Genomic DNA, 27247 nt, shown 5'->3' with positions numbered 1-27247 from the left:
AGCTATTCGGTGAAGCTAGACCTCCTTAATTAATCTTTCCTAAAATACAATATTATAATAATACGATACCATAAAACCGCAGATTCATATTCCTTGTGTGGAACAAGAAGATGAAATAAATTCAGAAATGTTATGCATTTTAAATGCAATTATGTTTTTAACGTTAAAAAAATAAGTTTTTTAAACTAATAATTATATATCCATTACGTGGTCACGAATTACATGAACATTTTAAATAATGAGAAAACAATATTATAGCAAAGGTTTTCCTCTTATGGAGACAAAGAGTCAGCAGTATATTGATAGTGTTGTTATTAGTATTACTATTATTTTATTTCTGTACAAAAATCCGTTATCAGATCCGCTTCGCTCGCGGTTTATAAAAAAAAAAAACTACTAAAATAAAACTGTATAGACCATTATATTCTTTCTGAATTTACTGCGCTCTTTCTCTACATCACGCTTTATACGTGTCAGTTAGAACTACGGAAACAACAGGTATACCGTTATACTGTGTATGTTTAACTGCCGTATCATTCAATATTCTACCAAAAACAATGTAATTACGCTACAACGTAAACATAACCGACAATCATTTTATAAATAATTGTCAAAAATATCCTGGCCATCGTCTCAATCTATCTTCATTATTTTTATTTATTTATTTTTTTAACAACAAATAACGGTAAATATAATAGAAATAAACTAAAAATAAATTGATAGATATTTTACAAATAAAATTATTTCGCACAATCTGTATAATAACCTAATAAAAAAAAAAAACTAAAGGAACACCAACTCAAAAAAAAGTAAAATGGCAACAAAACAGAATATTATACTATTTCTTTTTTAATGGATTTCTTTTAACGGGGGCAATACATATATCTTTTAAATTAATTAATTAAAAATATATATATACATTTCATGAACTATTAATATTAAAGAAAACGGAAGTTCTAATTAGATGAATGGAACCGATATGAACAATGTAAACTTCCGCCCGCTATACTAACAGCAGCGTATAACTTGGCGATGAATTTTTTGTGTTACTGTGTCGTTAAAAAAAAAAAGCTGGTAAAGTTTCATAAATTTCCCGGCTTTGTACTTGACGGATTTTTATTTCAATTACATTTTAAGATTTTTAAATACTAATGACGTAATTATGCAATATTTAGAAAAGAATTGATCAAAATGTTCGATAAAAAAATTTGAGTACGATTGATCAAATTACGTTTTTACAACAAAAAAAATTAAGCAGTATTAAAAGTATAATTGAGGAAAGAAATCTAAATTCTTAGTAAACAATTTTGGATTTCAGTTGACCCTGTACACCAAATTACATTTTTGTCAAATCAAAATTATACTGGATTTAGCGTATAATTGTTGGAAAAAGGTTTGGGTTGAATTTGATCTCCTTGTACAAAAGCTACCTAAAATAGCGTTCTTAAACAGCCACAACTTGAGAAACAGGTAAAGTAATTATAAATAGTTACTTAATTATATAGAATATAGTGTATTTGGAGTACAATTGCTAATAAAAAAAATCCAAATTTTTAATAAAAAAAATTGAATATGAATATTTACCTCGTTACTTGGGAGCTAGCTCATAAAATATTTTCAGTAACAGCCACAACTTGAAAAGCAGGTGAAATATCAGGAATTATTAAAAAACATTCAAAAAATTAATAATCCGTTTTATAATTTCCTAATAAGGAAACATTTAAAGAAAATTTCACGGTTAAAAACGAAATATGTTTAATGATATTAGAAGAAACCAGATAAAATGTAAAATCGAGTACCGCATTATCTGCTTGTAGTTGGAGGGGTGCTGACTGAAAATAATGCAGTCTAATAATTTTGTGCCTGTTTTCAAGCATAATTTTAGCTATCCGTTTAAAACATTTCAGTCATATCTCAACTGATTTGAACACGTGAGGGTTTTATCTTGTTAACAAAAAAAGGCTTAACTTTTTATTTAACAAAACATAAATCTATTACGAGCATATACAATTGATGATTAAACTGTTTTTAATGACCGACAATTTTCATTTCAAAAGATAAAATTTCCTAACTCATTTGTTTTATGAAAGATGTTGTTGGGTACGTGTACAATATATTGCATTAACACATCTCAAATCGAGATGAATCAAGATAAACAGTTTTTGTTTCTTTTCGTTTCGACCACTACGGATCACGTTTGGATAGTTTTGACTTCTTTTTCTTTTCCCAAAAGGTTTTCATTCTTTTGCTTTGTTTTCGTCTTTCTTCCGTCCATCTATTCAAGTTTATACCCTACTTTTTCTTTCTCTCTGAAAACAGATTTTCCAATCGCTTTCACAGATCTGTCTTTATACAGATCCTTAGAAATGTTTAATGTTTTTAGATATGTTTCTATCTTTTAAACCGGTTGGTCTTTGTAGTTCTGCTTATGTAGAAATTAAATATTTGTTTTGCCAATTTTTTAGTTGTTCGTTCTGCATAAATGTCCATAAAACTGTAATCTTCTTTTCCAGATTAAGTCCCCTATTTTTTCTGTATATTTATAAATTTCTTTTTTCACTTTTAAATTTCTAAATTCCATTTTCATATTTTGGTTCATAAATTTCTCTTAAAATTCTTTTTTTCTACTTTTGTTATTTCTTGTTCTGAAAAAAAAAAACTGCAGACATTCTGCCCCATACAGTGGTTTTGGTAGGACTACAGTTTTATACTGCCTCGTTTTGGAGTTATATGACCGGGATTTTTTATTGTAAATGTTCTTTGTGAGATTATAAAACAGTTTTCATTTTTCGTACTCTATTATTCATCGCATTTTTTTCAACTGTATTCGCTGTAATGATTTCTCCCACATATTTAAATTTTTGAATTTATTTATATCTTTGTTATCGAAAATTTTAAGGGTCTGAGTTCTGTTCTCTTTGTCACTGGAAAACCAGTTAGTTTTTTCAAATAAATTTGAAAACCAATTTTGCTTGAACAAACGCTTAGTTTTTGAATTTTGATTTTAGCCTCGCCTATATCTCTTGCAAAAATTGCAATGTTGTAAGGCCAGAATGTTTGTATTCATGAATTTAGTTTTAGCGCCCATTTTTATGTTTTCGTGAACGTTTAACTTTTTAAGTTCTTTCTCCCATTCTCTTATAACTTTTTAAACAGCGCAATTAAACAGGATCGGAGACAATCCATCTCCTTGCTTACTCCAGTTCTTATTTCGAACAGTTCTGAAAGTTCCCCTAAGAATTTCACTTTTGATTTTGTTAATGTTTCCTTATAATGCTTATCGTCTTGGGATCTATTTTAAATTCTTCAAGGATTTTAAGTAAAAATTCCTGTGAATAGAGTCGTAGGCTCCATCCACAGGGAATATACATTTTTGTTGAAGAAAAAAGACAAAATAGCGGCAGATGGAAAATGAAACGAGATAGGAAGTTTGTCCACACGAACGTTTTTGTTAATTAGAGATTATCTAATCTCAAATTAACAAAAACGCTTAAATTTCACCAATTCATTCACCAATTGGTTTCACCAATTCATTCGCTTAAGTTTCACCAAAAATTCCTGGAAAACCCTATTTAGCTATTGCTCGTCAGGAGGGGTGGAATAAAAAATTGAGTACCACGATGCCCCCTTGTCCGATGGGGTCAACAATGATGTACATGATGTGGGTCAAAGCTAGGTATATTTAGCCAAATATTTATCATAAACTTCAAATTTTTTGGTCAGCGGTTTTTCGAGATATGAGCCCAAAACCGTTTAGAGATAATGCAGAATATCCTCTAAATCCGATTGACTTAAAACTTTGGAATTTAAAATTAAGTTAATAAGTTCTATCATTGTACCGAAGCTGACCGTTGTACAAAAGGTCAAAAATACAAAATGGCAAAAACTACCCTTCCTTTTTTTGTCCAAGATATAATGCCACCAAACCTCTATATACAGAAATATTTTGAACCATTTCCGAAGAATTTACGTTGAGGCGAGACTGTAAATACCAATTAAAATACAGGCCAACACACATACGTATCTGAACGAGAGAACTCCCGTTTAACATGTATCTTTATAAATAATAAAAATTTTAAAATCTATCTCCCATCATGCATCTCTTATTATTTTATTTTAATCAAATTGTTAGATACGAATTCGTGTTGCAATGACGATTCCAACAATAACAAATTAATCGCAAAATGCCCGTCGGCCGAGGAATGAGTTTCTTTTGCAAAAAAAAATTCACGGGTATTTTAAAGATTGTTTAATTGTGCTCTACTACAAGGCAGAATAAATAAGGGTTAAATGAACAGCATGTTACAATTACACATTTTTGTCACTGTCAGTTACTTTTTTCTGGACGTCTAAATTTTTATTTTCCGAAAATCTTATAAATTTTTTTTTCTATTTTCACGCCAATAAAAGAAAATGGAAACGATATCCAAGTGATTTTTACATATTTTTTCGCATAAAAGATTGATGAATGTAATGGTGCAATTCGATTTTTACTATAATTTTTTTAACAGTAGTAGGGCATAGTTACCAGTCAAGCTATATAGTACTTTTTATAAACTGTATTTACGAACAATTATGGTGAACAACAGTTTCATTTAATAATACTTGATAAGATAAACGAAAATAAAACAATAATAATAAAATGTAACGTAAAGAAAAATTAAGATGAAACTGGAGACACATATAAAGACATTAATCATAACCTAAACTTTTTACATACACCATATAAAAATGAGATCTCAAAATAAACAGGCCATAGCTGTGATCCAACTCTTTTACATATATATTCGATATAATATATATAATAATAATGTGTATAATATTATAATATTAATATATATAACAATAATATAATATATATATATATATATATATATATATATATATACACACACACACACAAAATCGAATATATTAATTAACACTTTACGGGTTTCCTAATATCTAATAACATCATTAAATCAATGGCAACTCTGATAGACCATAAAAATTATTAATTAGCTACATAAAAGGGCCTTTGAATGAAAAGAGTTACGTTAGCTCGAAAACATCTAATTCATACATTTTTAAAAAATAATTTTGTATCTTCAAAATGATTTATTTATTCCTTCTTATCTACGTAGGCATAAAATTTTAAGATAGAACACAATTAACAGATTGGCACAATTAGGCAGTAAAATTAATTATAGACAAAATAAAGGAAAACAGAGTAAGATTAAACAGATAATTCTGAAATAATATAATTACACTTTTATTCTTCAAGGTTTTTCTTTTAAATCGCGATCAGATAACGCAGTTTCATATGTATATATAAATTCATTAAGAAAGAAACTGCTTAATAACATTTCTCAAACCTTACACGGTGATGGCATCTAAGGCAGAACTTATTTAATTTAATATTTGTCAAAAAGAGTAAAATTCTCTAGGTTTATCATAATTAATTACGTTGAATACATTCTGCCGATCACGCCGAGAAAAATAATTTTCTCATTATTATTGTAATGAGAGAAACAGAATTTGTTCATGTTTTCACAAAGCTAACATCCCGACCCCGTAGGGGAAGACACTCGCCTTGCTACGATACCGGTGGCCACACCACCCCATCCGTTCATAGCCCTGAATGGCTTTACGGGAGATATTTTAGATCCTCTGAACCTGATAATACATCACAGTCATCTCAAATGACTCAAGACAGACTCAAATCTCTCGGCAGACATTTCCATTACTGTGTTTACACAACCTATTATCGCCTTCGTAAGGTGTTTTCCAACCCGACCACCTACCATAACTTACAACCCTCAACTATCAAATTAACCCATTCGCGAAAGCGCGATCCCCGCGCCTTCCTCTATCACCAAAGGTTTCACAGAATAACTCTTCTCATATCTAACTTCAATTAGACTATGTACTCAGATCATTACTTGAATGAGTCTTTTAAATATAAAAATTATAATTATCATACAAACAAAATTAAAGTGTTGATCGCAACAACGAGAAGCATGTCCCAAATTCCTCTTGATTTACTCAAAAATAAATAAATTCACAAATTTAATAAGCTCTAATGAAAACATTCCCATCTCTCTCCGCTCTGGTCCGCTTTCGGGACTGAGGTCAACAGCTACACCTCCCATATCACAGCTCCATCACAGAGTTTTCCGCACATCCATTCTCATCCTAACAGCGAATATCCCAGCTAACCGGGACTCGATACCAAAATTTGGCGAAGTAAGCGTCCAGGCGAGCCCCTAGTCACTCGGGTTGCTATTCTATCTATACATCTATAACAGCATCAGATCCCTGCGGCCATCCTCCGCAGGGCTAAGAATCTAACGAAGGCATCAACTATGTTCCATTCCCTTTCGGTTTTCCAATTAACTTGCAGACCAAACCAGAATTGATCCTCGCAAGTTTTGTAACTACTTTGGTACGTTCAGCTTCGTTAGCTGAACTAGACAACATATAAGACATGGCGCACATCATTAATGGCCCTACGCTTTCTGACACAATCCTGAATTAATCAAACCGAATCTGGCCAACCTATCTCGAAAAGCACCATGTCCAGAAAGAAACTGCATAATATGCCAATTGGGGGAAATCCACCTAACGACCTGCATACTTACCATATCAGAAAAAAATACCATGCGTGTAAAGACCGTTAGACGGTTCAGTCCATCTGGTCTGCCATCTTGGTCGCCTATTTCTTTTATGCGCCCAAAGGTAAGTTGGCCACCATTCTTAGCATTATAACGTATTTGGCACTCAGTCACAAAAATTCTTTTAAATATTTGTACGGAGACTTTTTTCATAAGATAAATAAATATTTTTTTTTATTCCGAACGTTACATAATAACTGATAAGATCACATCAGGAATGCGTAGATATGCTACTCCACAAAAAAAGGAACTGCCCTAACATTTGCGTGGATGAAATCATTATAAAAACCCTGATCAACTCAAAATATCATGAAGTAAGATTTTTTTTTTTTTTTTGTCTTCAGTCATTTGACTGGTTTGATGCAGCTCTCCAAGATTCCCTATCTAGTGCTAGTCGTTTCATTTCAGTATACCCTCTACATCCTACATCCCCAACAATTTGTTTTACATACTCCAAACGTGGCCTGCCTACACAATTTTTCCCTTCTACCTGTCCTTCCAATATTAAAGCGACTATTCCAGGATGCCTTAGTATGTGGCCTATAAGTCTGTCTCTTCTTTTAACTATATTTTTCCAAATGCTTCTTTCTTCATCTATTTGCCACAATACCTCTTCATTTGTCACTTTATCCACCCATCTGATTTTTAACATTCTCCTATAGCACCACATTTCAAAAGCTTCTATTCTTTTCTTCTCAGATATTCCGATTGTCCAAGTTTCACTTCCATATAAAGCGACACTCCAAACATACACTTTCAAAAATCTTTTCCTGACATTTAAATTAATTTTTGATGTAAACAAATTATATTTCTTACTGAAGGCTCGTTTAGCTTGTGCTATTCGGCATTTTATATCGCTCCTGCTTCGTCCATCTTTAGTAATTTTACTTCCCAAATAACAAAATTCTTCTACCTCCATAATCTTTTCTCCTCCTATTTTCACATTCAGCGGTCCATCTTTGTTATTTCTACTACATTTCATTACTTTTGTTTTGTTCTTGTTTATTTTCATGCGATAGTTCTTGCGTAGGACTTCATCTATGCCGTTCATTGTTTCTTCTAAATCCTTTTTACTCTCGGCTAGAATTACTATATCATCAGCAAATCGTAGCATCTTTATCTTTTCACCTTGTACTGTTACTCCGAATCTAAATTGTTCTTTCACATCATTAACTGCTAGTTCCGTGTAAAGATTAAAAAGTAACGGAGATAGGGAACATCCTTGTCGGACTCCCTTTCTTATTAGGGCTTCTTTCTTATGTTCTTCAATTGTTATTGTTGCTGTTTGGTTCCTGTACATGTTAGCAATTGTTCTTCTATCTCTGTATTTGAACCCTAATTTTTTTAAAACGCTGAACATTATATTCCAATCTACGTTATCGAAAGCCTTTTCTAGGTCTATAAACGCCAAGTATGTTGGTTTGTTTTTCTTTAATCTTCCTTCTACTATTAATCTGAGGCCTAAAATTGCTTCCCTTGTCCCTATACTTCTTCTGAAACCAAATTGGTCTTCTCCTAACACTTCTTCCACTCTCCTCTCAATTCTTCTGTATAAAATTCTAGTTAAGATTTTTGATGCATGACTAGTTAAACTAATTGTTCTGTATTCTTCACATTTATCTGCCCCTGCTTTCTTTGGTATCATAACTATAACACTTTTTTTGAAGTCTGATGGAAATTCCCCTTTTTCATAAATATTACACACCAGTTTGTATAATCTATCAATCGCTTCCTCACCTGCACTGCGCAGTAATTCTACAGGTATTCCGTCTATGAAGTAAGATTAATTATAAAATTGTAAAAAAAGTAGATGTAATTAAAGCGGAAGTGCATAAAGATACTGAATATTAACATAAAATTTCTAATTCAGAAGGTATTAATGAACACTCTTTGAGCATAAATTTATATACACTTTGAACGGAGATGCAGATGATTCAGGTTTTATATAATTCAGTAAGTGTAATATTTATTCTGTAAAAGAAGATATTTTAATTGTATTTAAAATTAATTAGATAAAATAATATATTAAAAATTACAATGGAAACACAGTAAAACCCGTTCTCGTAAGCAGAAGTATTTTATTCAGCTACATAATGCTATTGTCTAATTTGATAAAAATGGAAATTACTTATTTTTTATGAATATTTTTAAAAGATTGGCAATGAACAGAAATGAATGGAGAATGCATCAAACCAGTTGCTCAACTGAAGGAGAAAATTGGGATAGACAATTTTTGAGTATATCTCCCACATTATCATTAAAAAAAAAAATAAATATATTAATTCAAAAAATGTTCAATCAATTTGAGCTAAATATGAAGAAAAAAGTCATATGGACCGGTTTTAGTTTTGAAAATTCTTACTGACATTCACGTTCCTTGTAGAACCGGAAAACACACAATACATTATGAACAAAGGTGTTTTTTATGTCAATAGATTCTATTATACTGGATAATTTAGGGAACAATTATGTAGGGAATTATTTCAGAAGAATCTGCCACATGGAAATAAGATTAATTCAGAAACTTCAAGTTAAAATAAAATAAAATTAAAATTAATTTTTTTCTGAATAATGCAATCTATTAATTTTTATAAATTAATTGGATAATATTGTACGCATTATTAAAACGCATAGTAAGATGTAAAGGTTTGCATATTTATTATTATTATTACTATTTTATCATATACTAATCATACGTCATATATAATCTTAAATTCCTCAGCACCTACTGGTGATGATTTTTAATAGAGATTGCAATCTAGTTTACACTGACATTTTTGTTCTACCTCTATTTCTTTGTATTAAAAAAAAATCGCTGACTAAATTTTAAAAAAATAAGTGTGGGAGGGAGTGGGAAAAGAGAGAAATAAGTAAACCAAATTAAAAAAAAAAATGATTAAACGTAAGTAAAATCTAATGACAGTAAAAAAAATTGTAATAACGAAATTCAACATATAAAGTGTTAATGAAAATCGTTAAGTCTACACTGTGTGTATTTAATTTGGGGTATTCCAGAAAATGAAATAATTGAAACTGTTAGTGAATTCTAAATATGAAAAAAATGTATCCTTTTATTCACTTATTATTTCTTTTTATGGATATTATTTTATTATTATAATTATAATTAATTTATTTTTCTTAAATTGTAATAAAAAATTATTTGCAAAAAGTTTTTTCTTGTTTAAATTAATAAATATATTTGTTTTAAAAATTGTAATGAAAAATAATTTGTCAATTTCATTAACTTATAATTTATTTCCGCAAATTTAAATAGAATATTATTATTTTGTAATGTTTTTTTTTTTTTTAATTTATTTGCTATAATAACGATATTAGTACAGAATTTACGCGTAGATCACTGATTTAAAGTATTGTAAAAATGATAAGACGAAGAAAGTTGTTTAATAGTTAACCAATACAATAAAATATTACAAAAACTAAGCTCTATTTAAAACATGACAAAGCAGTAAAATTACAACTTGAAGTGACGTGTAGTAGCCCCTGAACGGTTGCGTTTAGGGTAAAATATCCAAGAAAAAGAATATCTTAAAATTACGAAAATCCAGTGGCAGTGATTCTCAACCATTTTAGCTCCACGATTCTCAGAAAGTAAAAAAAATATATATATAATGAATATTTCACAATCCCCCAATCCAGTGAAACCTAGTTAAAACTATTCAGCTGCATTGATAGCGACGGGTTATGAATATGCATGTATGAAGTGTATAAACATGAGCAATTTACAGATTCCAACTTGATATTTATGTGCTCCTTGTAATTTGGTCTGCTCGCATAATATTCGATGCGAGAACGTCATGTTCGAAATGCATATGATACGTTTGAACACGTCGTCCTCTCAGCAGTATAAAAGAGGCGTAAGGGATTGTAGAACGTCAGCTTAGTTTCGAGTGCGAAGAGTGTCTGGTCCCTTTATTTAAGTTTTTAAAAGAAAATTTTCACTGAAAATAACAATAGTGTGCGGTCAAATAGTGTAAATGTGTTTTTTTTCTTTCAATTACATTCTTATAAAAAATTGATAAATTTGGGAAAAAAATAAGCGAACCATCTACATTTAGTTCGTGGTAATTCACGACCACAGCTAGAAGACCGGGCACAGGCGACCTTGTCAACCACAGAGGGCTGGATGGACATTCAAAATGTAAAGATTTCTATGCCCAAGACGAAGTTTATGCTTCTCAAGAGTGCAGATAAATTATCGTACAGTCGTAACCCCCATATTACATATAAAGGCTGTATAACCACGCTAACTTGAACCAATATCTGTTTCGGTTCCCCCTGGCAGCTATACTATCCGCATATGAGCTGTGCGTCTGCGGGGAGGTCCAGTCAAATGAACACCTGATGTTTGACTGTCCTGGGGGGGGGGGGACAGAGACCGGGCCACCCTGAAACTTAGAGGTCAAAGGGAAAATTAGCCACTCACAAGCGGCGAGAGCCGCATTGTCGGACCGTGTGGGATTTTCTAGATGAGGTTGCTTTGTTCAACCGGCATCCGTAGTTTGCTTAAGGGAAAGCCTCTTACCGCATTGCCGTGGGAAGCTAACCCTGAGTATGGCTGACCACCAACCAATTATCTTGGCTCCAAGCGCTATAAAATGGTGGACAGGTACTTGCTGGCATTCAGCGACCTAGGCGTGGCAGCGAATTGCTGCCTAGATGAAATAAATTGTATTATATTTTTAGTAGTTGTCGGGATGCGCCTACCCACTTTAGCAAATATATGACAAGTAAGCGGTTGGGACACATAAGCCGATGGTGTAGGCACCACGCTTAGTCCGCTCACGCTATTAGGTAAGCTGTAGAAGCTATGTTAGGATACTGGTCGCTAAACTGTTTGTGGCTCAGTTGCCGTTTATGGCAGAGACATTGATTCTTATGCTTTAGGAAGACCGAATGGCGTGGTGGCGGGAGAAATGCCAAGCAAACCAAATCTATATTATGTGAATCGATTGGTAAAAAGACAAGATTGTACAATGACAGTTATTTATATTATGGTGTTTCCTCGTCGGATGGAAAGCCACAGTGCGTTGTTGCTTTCAAGTCCACTCCGATGAAATCATGAAGCCATTAAAATTAATTCGACATTTGGAAACTAAACATCCGGATCATAAAAGCAAACCATTGGAATTTTTCGAAAGAAAATTACATTCTTTGAGAAATCAACAAGCTTCTATTTGTAAATCATGCTATACTGATAAAAGCATACATGAACACTAGTTAAGAGTAAAAGCACACTCATAACATTAAGAGTAACTAAGAAGTCCAAACCCCATACAAACACAGAAAATCTCAAATTGCCTGGCACAGTATTTCCTGGAAGATAAAAATAATTTATCGAAGAGACAGGTACTGAATCCATTTAGTGAAAACGTTGTTGTAGCGGCTAAGTTACCAGCTGAGAATCACGACCGGCTCATCGAAATGCCTGCCGATGCAAACGTTACAACTGCAATTCATATATGAAGATTTAAATACGTTTTGGCTTGCTTGTCGAAGTGAATATGGAAATTTAGTCACAGAAGCATTGAAAATAATAATCCCTTTTACCAGGTCTTATTTCTGTGAAAATGGTTTTTCTTCTAGTTGCGCTAAAAACTAAATATAGGAGTCGTCTTTATCGTTTGAAAACAATTTGCTTTTGTGTTTATAACATAGATTCACGTATGGGGAAACTTTTAAATGAAAAACAAACATAACTATCTCGTTAATATATTTTCTTTACATGTGTAATTTTTTGTTATTTTCTTTAAATATAAATGTTTCTAAGTAAAGTGTTTATAATAAATAATTTTTTTCCCATAAAATGATTTCATTATTGTTTACGTGTAAAGTTGTAGGCTAATTTCGAGACCCAACATTCCTAACACCGCGACCCCCAGGTCGAGAAATGCTGCAATAGGATATTTCTAATACACTCAAGAATCGAAAAAAAGTTTCATTTTTTTCAAAATTCTTTTAATTTTTTTGTTAAAAAGATTTCAGTGGTGCCAAACTTTAAACTGACATTCTGTATTTACCAATCGATGAATCGGAATGAAAAGATAATTTTCATTAATAAAAGCGTATTTCTCGTGCTAATATTATTTGTAAATCTGAATTTATTAAATAAAAAACGTGATACATTATTTTTATTTAAAAATACATTAGAGAAAGGGAGAGGCAAGATGTAAAAGTAAATTAATTTTTTTTAAATTAACTATTTTTCAAATAGTCCTAAATATTATCATTTGGATAAATTTGACTAATTTTTTACAGATTTAAAAATACCTTTATAATTTATTATTTAAAAAAAGGATGATTAACAGTAAAAATGGTTCAAAAATTCTTTGGTAAGATAAGAATATAATGCGCTTTATGTATTAGAAATACCCAAATGTAATACAAAATACTACACCAACTAAACGAAAGATAAAAAAAACAAACAAAACACAAAGGTAATTAAAATAAGTTATCAGTCACTAATTTAACAGTTATAGATACGAGAAAACAATTCATTGGTGACCAAATAATTTTAGAAACGTTTATAAAAAGTAGGTCAACATCGTTTATATACCACCGTAACAGTCTATATCTAAAATTCCGTCCTAAAAATAATCCAGTAGAAAAAACCACTTTCACCCCAAACACTTTCCATTCATTATAATAAACCTACCCCATTTATCTTAAACAAATTAATCAATAGAAACCTATACGATTTAACTGCTAATTAATATTACCGGAAGAATTATCTACACTCATAGATAAGCAATAAGCAACCTTTACTGTTAATAAAAAAACCAATTATATATATACATAAATGCAACCAAGCGAAACAAACCTTAGACTGAAATAAGTACCAATAAATATAATGTGCTACGAGTATTATAATCCGAACAGTAACGGCTATAAAAATTAAATATAATGTAGTTTCTCTCGATGTAAACATAAAATCATATCCTTAACATTCACTCATAACAAATGTGGCCTTGATTAAAAAAAAAGTATAAAAACATGTAGACCGCGTTATAACCTCGTTTCCGATGGACATTTATTGTAGGTAATATTAGATACGTAAATTACAATTAAATTGCCGCGTAAAATAAATGAGTCGTGAAATTATAAATAATAAATAAAATAGATAACACGACATAAATTAATAAAATAACAACAATTTGTCATATAATGCGTTTAGAAATTAATACAAATTAAACGATCCATTTTTAAATTAATGGAATTTTTTCCCCAAAAGCTACTTTACGTTGGAACTCTTTAAAAATATTAGGAAAACTTATTTCTTCTGTTCGTTCGTTTAATATTTTATTATTGTAAAATTTATTGCATTTATAAATAGTATATTGTGGAAGTGTGCGTTGAATTTTTGTTTTTATTTAAAGCTGTAAAATTTACACATTGAGGTAAATGTCCCTTGTATATGAGTTATTTTATATGAGGTGATTTTCAAAAGTTTAAATCGTGATAAACTTAAGTCGCAAATTTAAATATGAAAATTAAACTTTAGCGAAACGAATTTTATATCTTTTTAAAGATGAAACATTTCCCTCTAAAGCTTCCCACGTATTTCGCAAATTACGCTTGGATATCGTCATACAGCCATTTTAAAACTAATTGTACGAGCGAATAAGCAATCCGATTACAATTATTTTATCGTCGCACGACAGGAATACTTTGAAATGCTGTAAAAACTAACCGTTAGGGACAAGATTCGCTTTGTGTACCGATTTGTAAAATTTTTTCTTCTGTTTTTTATAACATCGAAATATATGGATAATAAATAGAATCGGAAATCAAGGAAAAAGACCCAAGAGACTAGCTCACAAGACTGATCAAGAAAGGTCATTTACATCGACTGAATGAGAGAGAACGTCTGGACAGCAACAGAAACTGCGCGCTGCCGCGTATGAGCAACGGTCTCATAACGTTGTCATCGATTTCAATTGACAGCAATAACATAGATTATGTAAAAATGTTAGATTTATCTACCTAAGCCGACGGCAATCTTAACTTATCAAGAATATGAGTTTAATATTAAATGACCTTACAGAAATAAGATATTTCGAAAATGTATTTTTGAAAGATGATTTCGATCAGACAAGCAATATTCGTCATCGTTTATTGTTTCTCAAAAAGTAAAATTGATAAAAAATTAATCTGTAATGGTTTAGCAGAAGTATTTCCAACTCAAAATACACCCAATTCTAAAGTATGTTCAACCTGCAGGCGGGCATTGAGTAATAAGAAAATCTCACCTTGTCGAAAACAAGTAGATTTCCATAACAATATAAGTGAAATAACTGTTTTAGTTCATCATACTGAATTATGTCAGTATATTGAAGTATCCCTCAGCATTCTCAAAAAAGATTAAACAGTAATTTTGTTTTTTATGCTGATATTTACATTTGATTAAAAAGAAAAATCTTTGCTTGTTTAAAAATCCTGACAAGATTAGTCTGATCAGATAGCAATAACGTGGTCTAGTAGTAATGAATTTAGAATGTCTGCATAAAAAAAAAAAATAAATAAATAAATAAAATTGTAGATCGTTTAATTACTAATAAAAACCAATAACTCGATGTACTATTTGGATTTTATAGAGGAAAACTAAAATCTACGATGAAGAAAAAAAAAGGATACATTTAAGTTTGTGAATGTTTTAAATTTATTTAAAACGAGTTGAACTTTGTATAACGGCATCTTTTTTATACACCTTCAATGTTCCGAAACGTGTAAACAGTTTTCAATGATTCAATTCAATTACTTTACACATCAAACCTTCACCACGATTTCACTTTCATGACGATGACAGAATTTTGGAGCCAAAGAAATACCCTTCTTCAGTTATGAAAGTGATATCAAAATTATCGCTGAACTTTCATTATTTTTAAAACAATTTATTGTAAACATACGTCACTGGATATTCTTTATTTAACTAAAACAAAACCATATAAACAACTGTAAAAAATCAAATTTCTCTTACCGGTTGAATAACCAGTATTGCCGACTTCAAAGTAGGTAATTTATCATGGGTTGCCTACACTGTAATTCAGAATTGATTGGATCAATTCTTTTTAACCGAATAAAACACCAATTTCAATATTCAATTGGAATGACAAAAAATAATCATTTAAATGAATTAAAGATATCTGCAGCTCATTTTCCTAATAAAAAGATTACTGTTTTTATCTATTGAAACTAAACGAAAAATCTTTTTTTTTAATCTCAAGGCCAAAAAATACATAACACGGAAGGAATACATTGTTTTATGGATTTATAGCTTCCCAGTGTGATAACGAGCTAGAATATTCTCACAAACTTGACCTGCTTTTGCCGACTAAATTGGTTCGCACAGAAAACGTATTTCCTAATACGGCCAAAACATGAATTTCATATAATTTACGTATAGATAAAACTACAAAAAGGAATCTTTTTTTTTTGTTGGGTCTTTGAAAAAATTTTGTTTTATTTTTCAACACTCATAGTAGACATCTTCCTCCTCTCTGATACTTTCTTCTCAACCCAACACTAAGGAGTATACATGATCGTCCTTTCTACAAACAGATAAATATGAACAGAAGGTAATAATCCGGTCAAATATCTGAAAGACCGTGATGTCTAACAAAATAATCATTCACAATAATATACTTCAATGAAGGAAGAAAACAAAAAATTAGACAAGTTAAGAATAACTCAAATTGATAGCCCCCTCACGCTTAACTACACGAACATCGACTCCTCACTTAGTGGTTAAATCTGATTCGTAGCAATAAAAAAAGTTACGCCGAAAATAAAAAAAAACAAAATTTTTATGAGATTTAAGACAAGGAATATTAAAAAAAAATATTAACGGCAATGAAATGGAATCGGTTAAGAAATAGAAAGGTACCGAGTTCATCTATTGGTAATGAGTGGGGTGGGGTAATGAGTAGGGAAGTGGAGAACTGGCTCTGAAAATTATATATTTATATAAAAATAGAACAGAGATGTTGAATCACAGAAGAATCAAAGATATTGAAGTTAATACCGACATAGGTGAGTGACAGAGATCGCAACAACGTCGTTGTTGCGACATTTGTTTTGTTGGTATGAGGATAGTATTTTTAGTGTTTAAAGACTCAATCAAGTAATGATGCGAGTGGATAGTCTAATTGGAGTTAGATATAGAAACAGTTTTTGAGTGAAACCTTCGGGCTTAGAGGAAGGCGCGAGTATTGCGCTCCGCGAATCGGTTAATTTGATTGTTGAGGGTTGCAAGTTATGGTAGGTGGTCTTGGTTGGAAAAGGCCATACGAAAGCGATACTAGTTTGTGTAAATACACTGATGGAAATGTCTGCCGAGGCATTTGCATCGGTAGCATCCTGACAGAGGCCAAATTGATAACTGCGTTGTGTTATCAAGTTTAGAGGGTCTAAATACAATTGACGGTAGTCCATCAGGGCTAAGAACGGAGGAGCTGGTGTGGCGACCGGGATCATCACGAGGCGGGTGTCTTCCCCTATTGGTCAGGATGAGTGACAGAGAGAAGTGGAGGAACTGGCTTGCGACATCGGTCAACGTAAATGGAAAAGGGGGGATAAAGAAAAAGCAAAGAAGTGACAAAGGCTAATTTTTAAATTCTAACTAAGAGTTGTAACAAAACATAAATAAATTTCTAATTAATGTAATGCGTACACAATCGAGTGTGGTGTAATAAAGTAATCGATATTTTATTTATAGATATACAAAATATTTTATTGTTTTAGGAGAAAGTAACTGCATATCCGGATATCCGGACCGACATAAGATGTAAATTTTAAATGCATCTAACTACAGAAACCATTACGAATAACAAGAAATAAGGCACGCAATAGAGATGTTACCTTAATAAATTCATTGCTTAGTGTCCGGGGAAATGTTTAAAGGCCAGTCAATTAAAAGAAAGTTGTATGTAATATGTTCTGTAGAAAGTAAAGAAAAGTTTTTAGAAGTCATAGATTTTTTTAGATGCTAGAACAGGTTGGCACCATATAGATATCTATTAAAAAAAAAAAACTAAGTAAAAGAAACATAAAAACATCATACGAGTACATATATATATGTGTGGAGATAAATGAAGACGTTTTGTAATATACTCGTATATTAAAAAAAATGGAAGACAGAATTAAACGAATCAAATGAGGTCTACATTTTTATTCGATTATAAAAAGTATTTTACTCTACCTTAAGTGGTTTAGATTAAATCCTATAGCATTCACAACAGCATTCTTTAAGACGACAAGGATATACGGATGCATGTAGTTATGCAATCAATATATATATATATATATATATATATATATATATATATCTGTGTGTGTTGCCTAAGAAAGGTTTTCAAATGTTTTATAATAAATTAATTTTTTTTTAACTGATTCTAAGTGGTAAAAAAAAAATACCGGTTTTACCAAATGGAGACGGAATCCCCGTATGAAAAGAAAAAAGCTTCCCTTCAATAAAAATTAAATGATGATAAAACTGGGTCTTAAAAAATGGAATTAAAAAGAAAAACATTTTTTTTTTTAATTTTTACTTTTCGAAATCGACGCCAGACATTTATGAACAATTTATTAAATTCGAAATCAAAACGAAAAAATGGAAGGTTCAAAACAAAACAAGTGTTTATACTTTATATGTTTTTATATTTTAGCGCATTTTTAAATTTGTTTGTTTATATATATATATATATATATATATATATATATATATATATATATATATATAGCGAAACCCCTGTTCTGTATTAGTCAAAAAAAATTAATTAAAGTTAGTTAAACAATACCAAAAACAAAATACCACCAGACACGATTATATGCAGATTGGAATGCGGACTTACATATTATATATTATTATACACGAGTATTAAAGTAAAAGAAATATTTATAATTTATTTTTGCCACGTACAGTAAAAAGAATACAGTACAAAAAGATTTAAATCAAAATACTTTTTAAATAAACCTTTGTCGTACAGTTGTTACACTACACGGTTTCAAATTTAAATCGCCAAAAATCGTAAGGCAAGATGTGTATTTTTCACAGCTTTGTTGTGCTAACATACATACAAGGTTTTTCGAATCGGCAAATATTCTAATTTGAATATCGGCTAAGGTCTCTGGAATCCTAACATAAGGTCGACTACTTCGTTTCGCGGTTTAAACTGATACCGTTTAAACAATTTTTTTAAACTAATTTGTATATACTACTCTTTGCTGGGATACTGGCATTCAAACGCTTTTTCTCAAGTATTCGACACATTTTTTTGGAAGGATCCAGAAAAACAGATATTCTTCCAATAGAGAAACCCTTTCCTCGAACGAATAAGGCAATTTTAGAAAAACACAAGTGCAAAAAATGAAACTATACTGCACTGAAGCATGAAAAGTTTACTATTGACAACAACAAACATACAAAACCAATAGTGGCGGTAGTAGTAGCAGCAGCGTGAAAGGTGACCTCAAATAACTACAGTTCGAGCCGACTCGGTTCGATTTAAGTTGCTCATTCGGAAGTATTCTACACTGCTACGATCAGAATTTATTCTAAGCTCAACTGGATTTTCCTTAACCAGAAAAGTAATTAATTACATTTTAAAATTTTATTTTTTTTTAAAATTACATTATGTTAATAAATGTTGAAGGGAATGTTTGTACGGAAAGGTACAAGTGACCTTTAAATACAGATTCTTTCATAAAGACTAGTTTTTTTTATAAACTTCTACCCTCTTTGATAGAATGGCAGAGTCTTTGTTTCCATGTGGAAGATCCCGGGTTCGAATCTCGATATGGCATAGTATTTTTAAACTCTATTAAATTTCCATTTCTATACTCCCATATACAAGCTTCTAATTTATCTAGTGAATTAATAAAATAAAAAACTGTTATTCTTTATAAGCAAATCTGTTTAAAAATAATAATTTAAATAGAATTGGTTTTATTAAATTTTATAGTTTTCATTATGCAAACATTTAATGGTGTGTCTGTGTTTTAACACTGTTAAATAAAATGATAATCTGCAATTTATCTTCATAAAAATTTAATTTTGATATATGTGTAAATATATTATTAGTCATTATAGTTTTTAGGTCATATATATATATATATATATATATATATATATATATATATATATGACCTAATAACTCATACTCATTGTGTACGAGTTACTGAGTATGAGTTATTACTAAAAATTAAGACATATTTTATTCGATGGAAGTGAAATTTGAATATAACAGAAAAACCAATAAAGAAAAAATAAAGGAAAAGAAAACAAGAGTGAATTAGTTAATAAAATAAAAACGACTGGATATATATTTTCACTCAAAACTTGCCGGAATAAAGATTAGAAAGCAAAATGGAAATTTTACATTATTTATTTACTAACACTAGACTTGTTTGTAATACAATGGTGCGGTGTTGTTTAACAAGAGGAGGAGGATCTGTTAAGAGATTCTTGTTACGTGCTAGTTGTTAACTAGGAGAGGGAGAGTGCTTTGTATGTTTTTATATGCTGAGTGACCGACTTGGCACTTTCTATAGGATAGTTACTGGACCCTGCCCTGTGCTCACTGAACCGATTACTAACGACTATGAATGCAGTCTGTGGCGCAAACGGACATGCGAGAGTCTTATTTTAATACGATAATGAAAATGTAAAAGGAAAATGTTTATCCGGAATAAATAAAATATTCTAGTAAGATAGTTTATTATTAGAATAAGAATTTGTTTAAACACCAATTATCGCTCAAAAGATGGTCGAATTTCCTTTAATTTCGATAATATTCTTTTGCTCGCTACATTTTATACACCACTAAGATAACACCTGTATTAAAACTACTACATTTTTTCAAAAAAGTCATACGAAGATAATAGGAAACTCAAGAATTACTTCTGTGTAACAAGAATACAATGATCTTTAACTATTATGCATAAATAATAACCCAAAGATCCCGGGTTCGAATCCCGGTTAGGTATGACATTTTTCATACGCTACAAAAGTCCATTTCCACATCCCACGCATAAGCTTCAAGCTTATTTGGTGATATCAAGCAAAAAAAATTATTTTAAAAAAATTAGATTTTTAAAAGGTATTTTCTTTCCAGGCAAATATAATTAAATAGCTATATTAAAGGGGAAAGTGTGGTGATCATCTCAAAAAAGGGGTATTGGGCTTTTACTGCAAATCTTTACGTTTTAGAATCCAGCTAGTTCATCTAGATCGATAAAATATACGTATAGTCGAGTGTGTCGCACTATACTTTTGGCATTACATCTCAGGATTGACCAAACCGATTTAGTTCAAATATTTTTATATGTAAGGCATTGATCATATTAATTTTTTTCAAAATTCGTTAAGGGGGTGGTAAAATAACGCGAAAAATCCCATTTCGATTTTCTTCAGTTATTTTAGAGAAACTTTTATTAAAGCAAATTTGTTACCTACAATGCATGTATAAATAATCCAATTTTTTTTTGTAATTAACCCCAACCTGTTGAAATTGAAATAGATGTTTTTTTTCTTTTGCAGTATCTTCCTTCGGTTTAAAAATTTTTCGAAAATTTTTTGAAACTTTAAACTATATTTTTATTACACTTATAACCATTATATATATATATATATATATATATATATATATATATATATATATATATAAAATTTATTGTACCTAACTATATTTATTATATAGACCTATCAAGAAATGTCTACAATTTTTTTTTAAAATGATAGACCCCGGACCTAAAATGCACAAAAGATTTCTTGAAAATTTTTTCTTATTTTAGCTTTTATTGATGGGGAAGGTTTTTTTAACATCCGGGACCACCGTTATTAGGTACTGCTTCAGAGGATGAGATGATTGATTTTTAGAGTATGAAAATGTACCATGCCTGACCGGGATTCAAACCCGAAATATGTCCGCTACCCGCTACAGTCTTCAGCTTTGATTGTTTGAGTAGTTTGTTGAATTACCTGCCCAAATTAGGTTGTAAAAAATTAAAACATCTTTGTTAAGACGTTAATTATTAATAAGTGTAGTGTAAAGAATTACCCGCTCTCACTAAAAAGTCCTCTCATACTAAGAACAAGATATTGTGAACTGGGGTGAATCTTGTGAACTGGAAGTAGTAGTAGAGTACTTGCTAGTACAAAATAGTTGTAGTGCCAGCAGTGGATAAGGAAAACTAAAATAAAATAAAATTCTATGCGTTATAAATTTGGAGGAATGGTGTTAGATGTTGATAAAAACTTTACTTAAACAAATTTGTTAAGCTTAATCTTTATCTGAATATTTTTAGAAAAACGTTTCTTAAAATTTATTTTCCTATTCTAAAAAATGTTTATTCTGCTTTTTTTGGCTCTAAATCTTTTAATTTTTTATTATTAAAAAGATTTTTTTTGTATTTTTCTTCATCACTATAACGGCTATTAAAATTAAACTCCCTATGGTACACTCAAAACCCAAAACGAGAAGCAATTTTTTCATTACTTTCATAATAAAAGTTACACATTATTTTTTTCAATATTTTTAATCAATTCTCTTTTAAATTATTTTTTCTTGTTAACGAATACTTCTAATTTTAAAAACATTTTCCCAGAACCGTGAGGAAGCCCATAAAATTTTTTTTTCATTTCAAACTTTGGAATTTTCTTACTTAAATCTTATTTTGGTAATCATGACTTGAGCAGCCTTGCCGGAAAAGTCGTGGAATACTTTGCCACTTTTTTAAACTTCAAAATCAAAAAAAAAAAATCCAGTCAACATAAAAATTTTAAAGTATACTGAACTTAATAGTATAACGCCGATCTCCGTAGTGGAGTGGAGCATCTCTGCCTTTCATCCGGAATTCTGGATTCCAATCCCGGTCAGGCGTCGAATTTTTCACACACTAAAAAGTTAATTATCATCCATAGACAGCTGTAATAGACCATCGGTTTTTGTAAAATAAAATAAATGAATAAATAATCCGGCCCATTTTTTTTTTTATGATTCTTCCTTCGATTCAACCCGGTTAAATGATTAATTTATTCTTCTTCAAATTTTTATTTAAAATTGGAACTTTTAGACGTCAGTATTAAATTAAAGTAATTACTAACTACAAATGCTTAAGCTAGAGCATCTAGCCTTAATCTTTAGAGCATCAAAACTTAGATAATAACTTAAAAAGTATTACCTTCTAATCTATTCCGGTTATTTACTTAGATAGATTTTTTTATCTAATTTTTTTGTTTATTTAAAATATGGGTATACCTACTAAAAATGCTGCTTGCATGAAAAAAGTCGTTCGTAAGAAATGTAAAGTCGAGAAAACTCCACCTTTTATTTTAAATAAAAAAGGAATGTGAAGAAAATACTCGTATAAAGACACTGTACTAAGCGTATGCTAAGGCTCTTAAGAATGTGATAATATGTACTACACTTGCTCTTAATTTTTTTTAACTCTAGTTGTCCCTTAATTCCATCCCAAATATTATTCATAAAACATTTCTCCTTAAATTGAGCTTAAATTGATGTTTGTCAAAATAACATCTCTTAAGATGATAAATTTAATCATTTTAATAAATCTTATGCGTGATACTAAATCACTGATCTAAGATATTTTTTTATTTTGTAAAATTCCCTCCCCAATTTGGTGGCCCGATCGGTTTTTAATAGGTTCAAAATGTAGGAGTTAATAATTTAAGTCGTATTAGCAAGTTTATAAAAAATTAAATAAAAGTTTTTATTTGAATTTTCGTTTGAAAATAGTTAGAAGAATATGATATCAAGGTATATACCATTAATCTACAACAATTAAACGCTAAGAAATTATACAAAAAAATCATCTTCAAATATTCATGAAAAAAAAAATGGCAAACTTAATAAGAAACCAATAAATTGTTTTCCTCTATAAAATAGACAAAATCATTAAAATTGATTCATTTTATGAAGAATAAGCTTAAAAGTACATTAAAAAGTAGCTGCAGGTGGAATTTAAGACCCGTTTTTTTTAAATCTACGAATAATACTCAAGGCTATCGTCTGTTAAAAAAAAATCCAAATTAAGAGTAGCCAATGAAAGAATAAATAAATTTGTTTTACCTAAAAAGAACGTGGACAATTTGTCCACGTTCCGAACCGGTTAAAATTTGGTGTTTTTTTTTTTTCATTATAAAATACAATTTTTTATGTTGAACAGGCTCTTTTTTTGAGATAGCATGAAGATGAAGACAAGAGGACCGCTTCTGATAAATTCGTTAACATAGTTATAAAAAAAAAAAAAAAAAAAAAAAATGATTAAGATGCTCTCCATTATCCTAAACATTAGCCACAAGAGATCCTTGTAATCCTGTACAAGAATAAAAATGTAGAAAACTACAAAAATACTAAATACTGATATTTTCCGGAATGTAATGATATGAAGGTTATTTATAATCATGTGAATAGGTTAAAAAAACGTTGCCCTTTTTTGTGAAAAAATTTCAAACCTCAAAAAGAATATAACTAAAATTTCAATTTAGAATCAGTTCTGTTACTAATATACCTTATCACTAAACTGATTAACAGCACCTAAAATAATTTGCTGTTAACGTTAATTTATTTAATAAGGTCAATTCAGAACTGAAGAATGCTTAATCACAAAATAAAATTGATACTGTATAATCATAAATAATAAAATTTTATAAAGACTGCTGTATATTTTCTAAAACAGATAAACAGAGGACAACTAAATGTATTTAACAGTCTCAGGTCGATTTAAAAATTTGAGTTAAGTATAAAAATAATTAATGTAAAACTTACCTAACGTGACACATGCAGTCGGAGGCAATGCATTTCCTGACAGCTGCACAATAGCCAATATAAGATCGCCTAAAAGTAGGCAAGCGACGTGATTCGTCTGACACCTCCAATGTAGAACGTGATACGTGCTGGGCAATAAACACGAAGCGATTAAAGTGACCGTCAAAAAGAAAACTGATAAGAACAAACCCATAGGATATAAAGTGAACCTCAAATCATCGTTTCTCCTCCATTTGTGACGATGCGAGGAAGAAGACGGACATGTAAAGACGGCAACGTAATCGTTATTACGATCTTCTAAAGTTTCTAAACAAAATTGCGATGCCAAAATATCACCTGTCGGTCCCGTAACTCTACCGAATTCGTTTAACGAATGCGTTTGTCCAAGATGACCGGCGATAACGAATCCTCCCGGCTCAGAACAGGTGGGAAATCCTGATCTGTGAGCTACAGGTAACGGCCAAGGTCTTGTAGATTGTACACAAGCACTTAATTCTTCGCTGTATGCGGCCGAATTACCACAACATTTAGGCACTGTATCTTCTTGAAAAGTCAACGGAACTTGAACGCCGTCTTCACCTCCGAGGCAAACCAAACAGCCAGCCGGATCGATGCAATACAATCCTGGTTCCACCAGTTGCGGGTAATTTTCATTCCTACAAACAAATAGAAAATCAGTCGTCAGAAATATAACTATAATATTGCTAAAAGTAGATATTTTTTAGTTAAAAAAAATTCGGATTTCTGATTTATTCTCCCTCATTGGAATAAAAATAACTAAACGTTAATCAAAACAGATACTTTACTTACTTGTTTTACATTTCATGAAAATCACCTGAATGATTTCTGAAATCTAGTAATCCAATACTTCAAATAAATCTACACGTACGTACATTTTCAGAGTATTTTATGAAAAAACGGAAAGAATTTCAGGACATGTTCTACAACTATTTTATATAAACATGGATTCGGAAACGCTTCGTTTTCTGGTTATGCTTTGCAAAATTTTTTCTCCCTGATTTCCCCTCCGAAGGTAAAATGAAGCCGTATAAATATTCTTAGAACTTAAATTAAGGGGTAAATTTTACTATTTCATAAATTTTGTAGACAATTGGTGTCGCAAAACACACTATTTGTTAGGTTTTACGTGTAATAATTTCATTTAATTGCCAGTAAACAAATAAAATTTTGCCAAAAAACTAATAGAAAATTTAATCCTGAGGAAATATAAGTAATGAAGTCAATCGAACATAAATAATTTAAAGGAACGGATTTATTAAAAATGAAATAGACCGAAACGTACAGAAAAATACTGTATTATAATTTTAAACTGCAACAAGAACCATCTCAAACAGCAGAATATTTTATATTACTCGTAATTATTATTAAGTAATGAATATAATAATGGATAATATCTAGAAACAAAATCAATTAAATAAAAAGAAAAAATAATTAAGTCGATAGTTATAATATTACTGCGGACCTCAGTGTCTAGGCATTTTGTGCGGAGGTCCCGGGTTCGAAACCCGGTTAGCCAAGGTATCTTTTCATATACTAATAAATTTCCACCGGGCTAATGACCAGAGCTGATGTTGTCCGCTCTTTCATAAAAAATAATATAAAAAAAATAGCATATTTAAATTCCATTGTGATGGAAAATCCGGCCTCCGTGGCGTAAATGGTAGCATTTCGGCCTTTCACCCGGAGGTCCTGAGTTCAAATCCCGGTCAGGCATGGCATTTTTGCTTTACTGCGGACCCAGAGATAAAAACAAACCCTCCAAAAAAAACATTCCATTATGATACAGTAAAAAATATTACGAAACGAAAATTAATTATTTTAAGACAGTTTTCAAAAAAAATAAATAAACTGAGTCATTTTTATTTAGCGAGTCCGCAGATGATCAACAATTAAAAGTCGTTAATAACAGAAATAACTTGCGTATATGCATATTAATTTTTTCAACAATTTTTAAACCAGAAAAAACCTTTTGAAAATGTTTCTATGAAATGTAGTACTACAAGGCAATGAAATATGAGTAACTGAAAAATCAGGTACACATTCAAAAATCAGGCTTTTGACATGTACGATACAAAAAAAGAAGAATATTGAAAATAGATGGGTTGATAAAGAACAAAATTAAGAGTTTTTAAAATAAATTATAAAAAATATAATTTTATAGAATTTTTACTGGTCATGTAAAAAATAAGAATTTAATTGTTGAAGTTACATGTATGAATCCACTACGAAATACGGTCTTACGTGTTTAACATGTTGCCCAGAATGGGAACTTTTCGAATAATAATCCTCATTAGAAATAATAATCGTGTACATTTCTTCAGATAGATCGGACTCCATCAAACCATATAACTCTCAAATACATAGTTACCGTAAACGTCTCCATATGTTTAGCAAGGATCCAGTGGAAATCTATAGAAAAATTATAGAATTCTACCGTAAAAAACCGATTAAGTTGAAAGCATTGAGAATAGAACCATAAAACAAATCACACTACTTAAAAGTGTTTCTAGGGGCTCAAATCCAGGATACAACCAACTCACCCACAGTTTATTGGGAGATAGGGGAGGACTTATATTTAGGATAAAGTAACGAATGAATAATAATAATAATCAAAACACAAATTTTGTCAATGTTGAATATGCAAAGTTATCGTGTGGACCAGATAAAATAGACAAACATATATTTTATTCTGATCGTGCATAATAATACATTATATAGATACATCGTTATAAGATAAATTATAAATATAGAAATAAATATAAGATAAAA

The 27247-nt window shown here is 30.5% G+C and overlaps 1 protein-coding gene across 1 annotated transcript in view; it reads right to left on the bottom strand.

Moving 5' to 3' along the window:
• Window positions 1-27247, bottom strand: part of LOC142324078 (putative G-protein coupled receptor Mth-like 1) — a 212452-nt gene that overhangs the window by 162301 nt on the left and 22904 nt on the right. The window contains exon 2 of the mRNA XM_075364705.1: window positions 24458-25113. Within this exon, the coding sequence (XP_075220820.1) occupies window positions 24458-25113 (656 nt within the window). The remainder of the gene's footprint in view (window positions 1-24457; window positions 25114-27247) is intronic.

Source organism: Lycorma delicatula, chromosome 4 (assembly GCF_047948215.1).
Source record: "Lycorma delicatula isolate Av1 chromosome 4, ASM4794821v1, whole genome shotgun sequence".
Taxonomy (NCBI): domain Eukaryota; kingdom Metazoa; phylum Arthropoda; class Insecta; order Hemiptera; family Fulgoridae; genus Lycorma; species Lycorma delicatula.
This window is presented reverse-complemented; position numbering and strand designations above follow the sequence as displayed.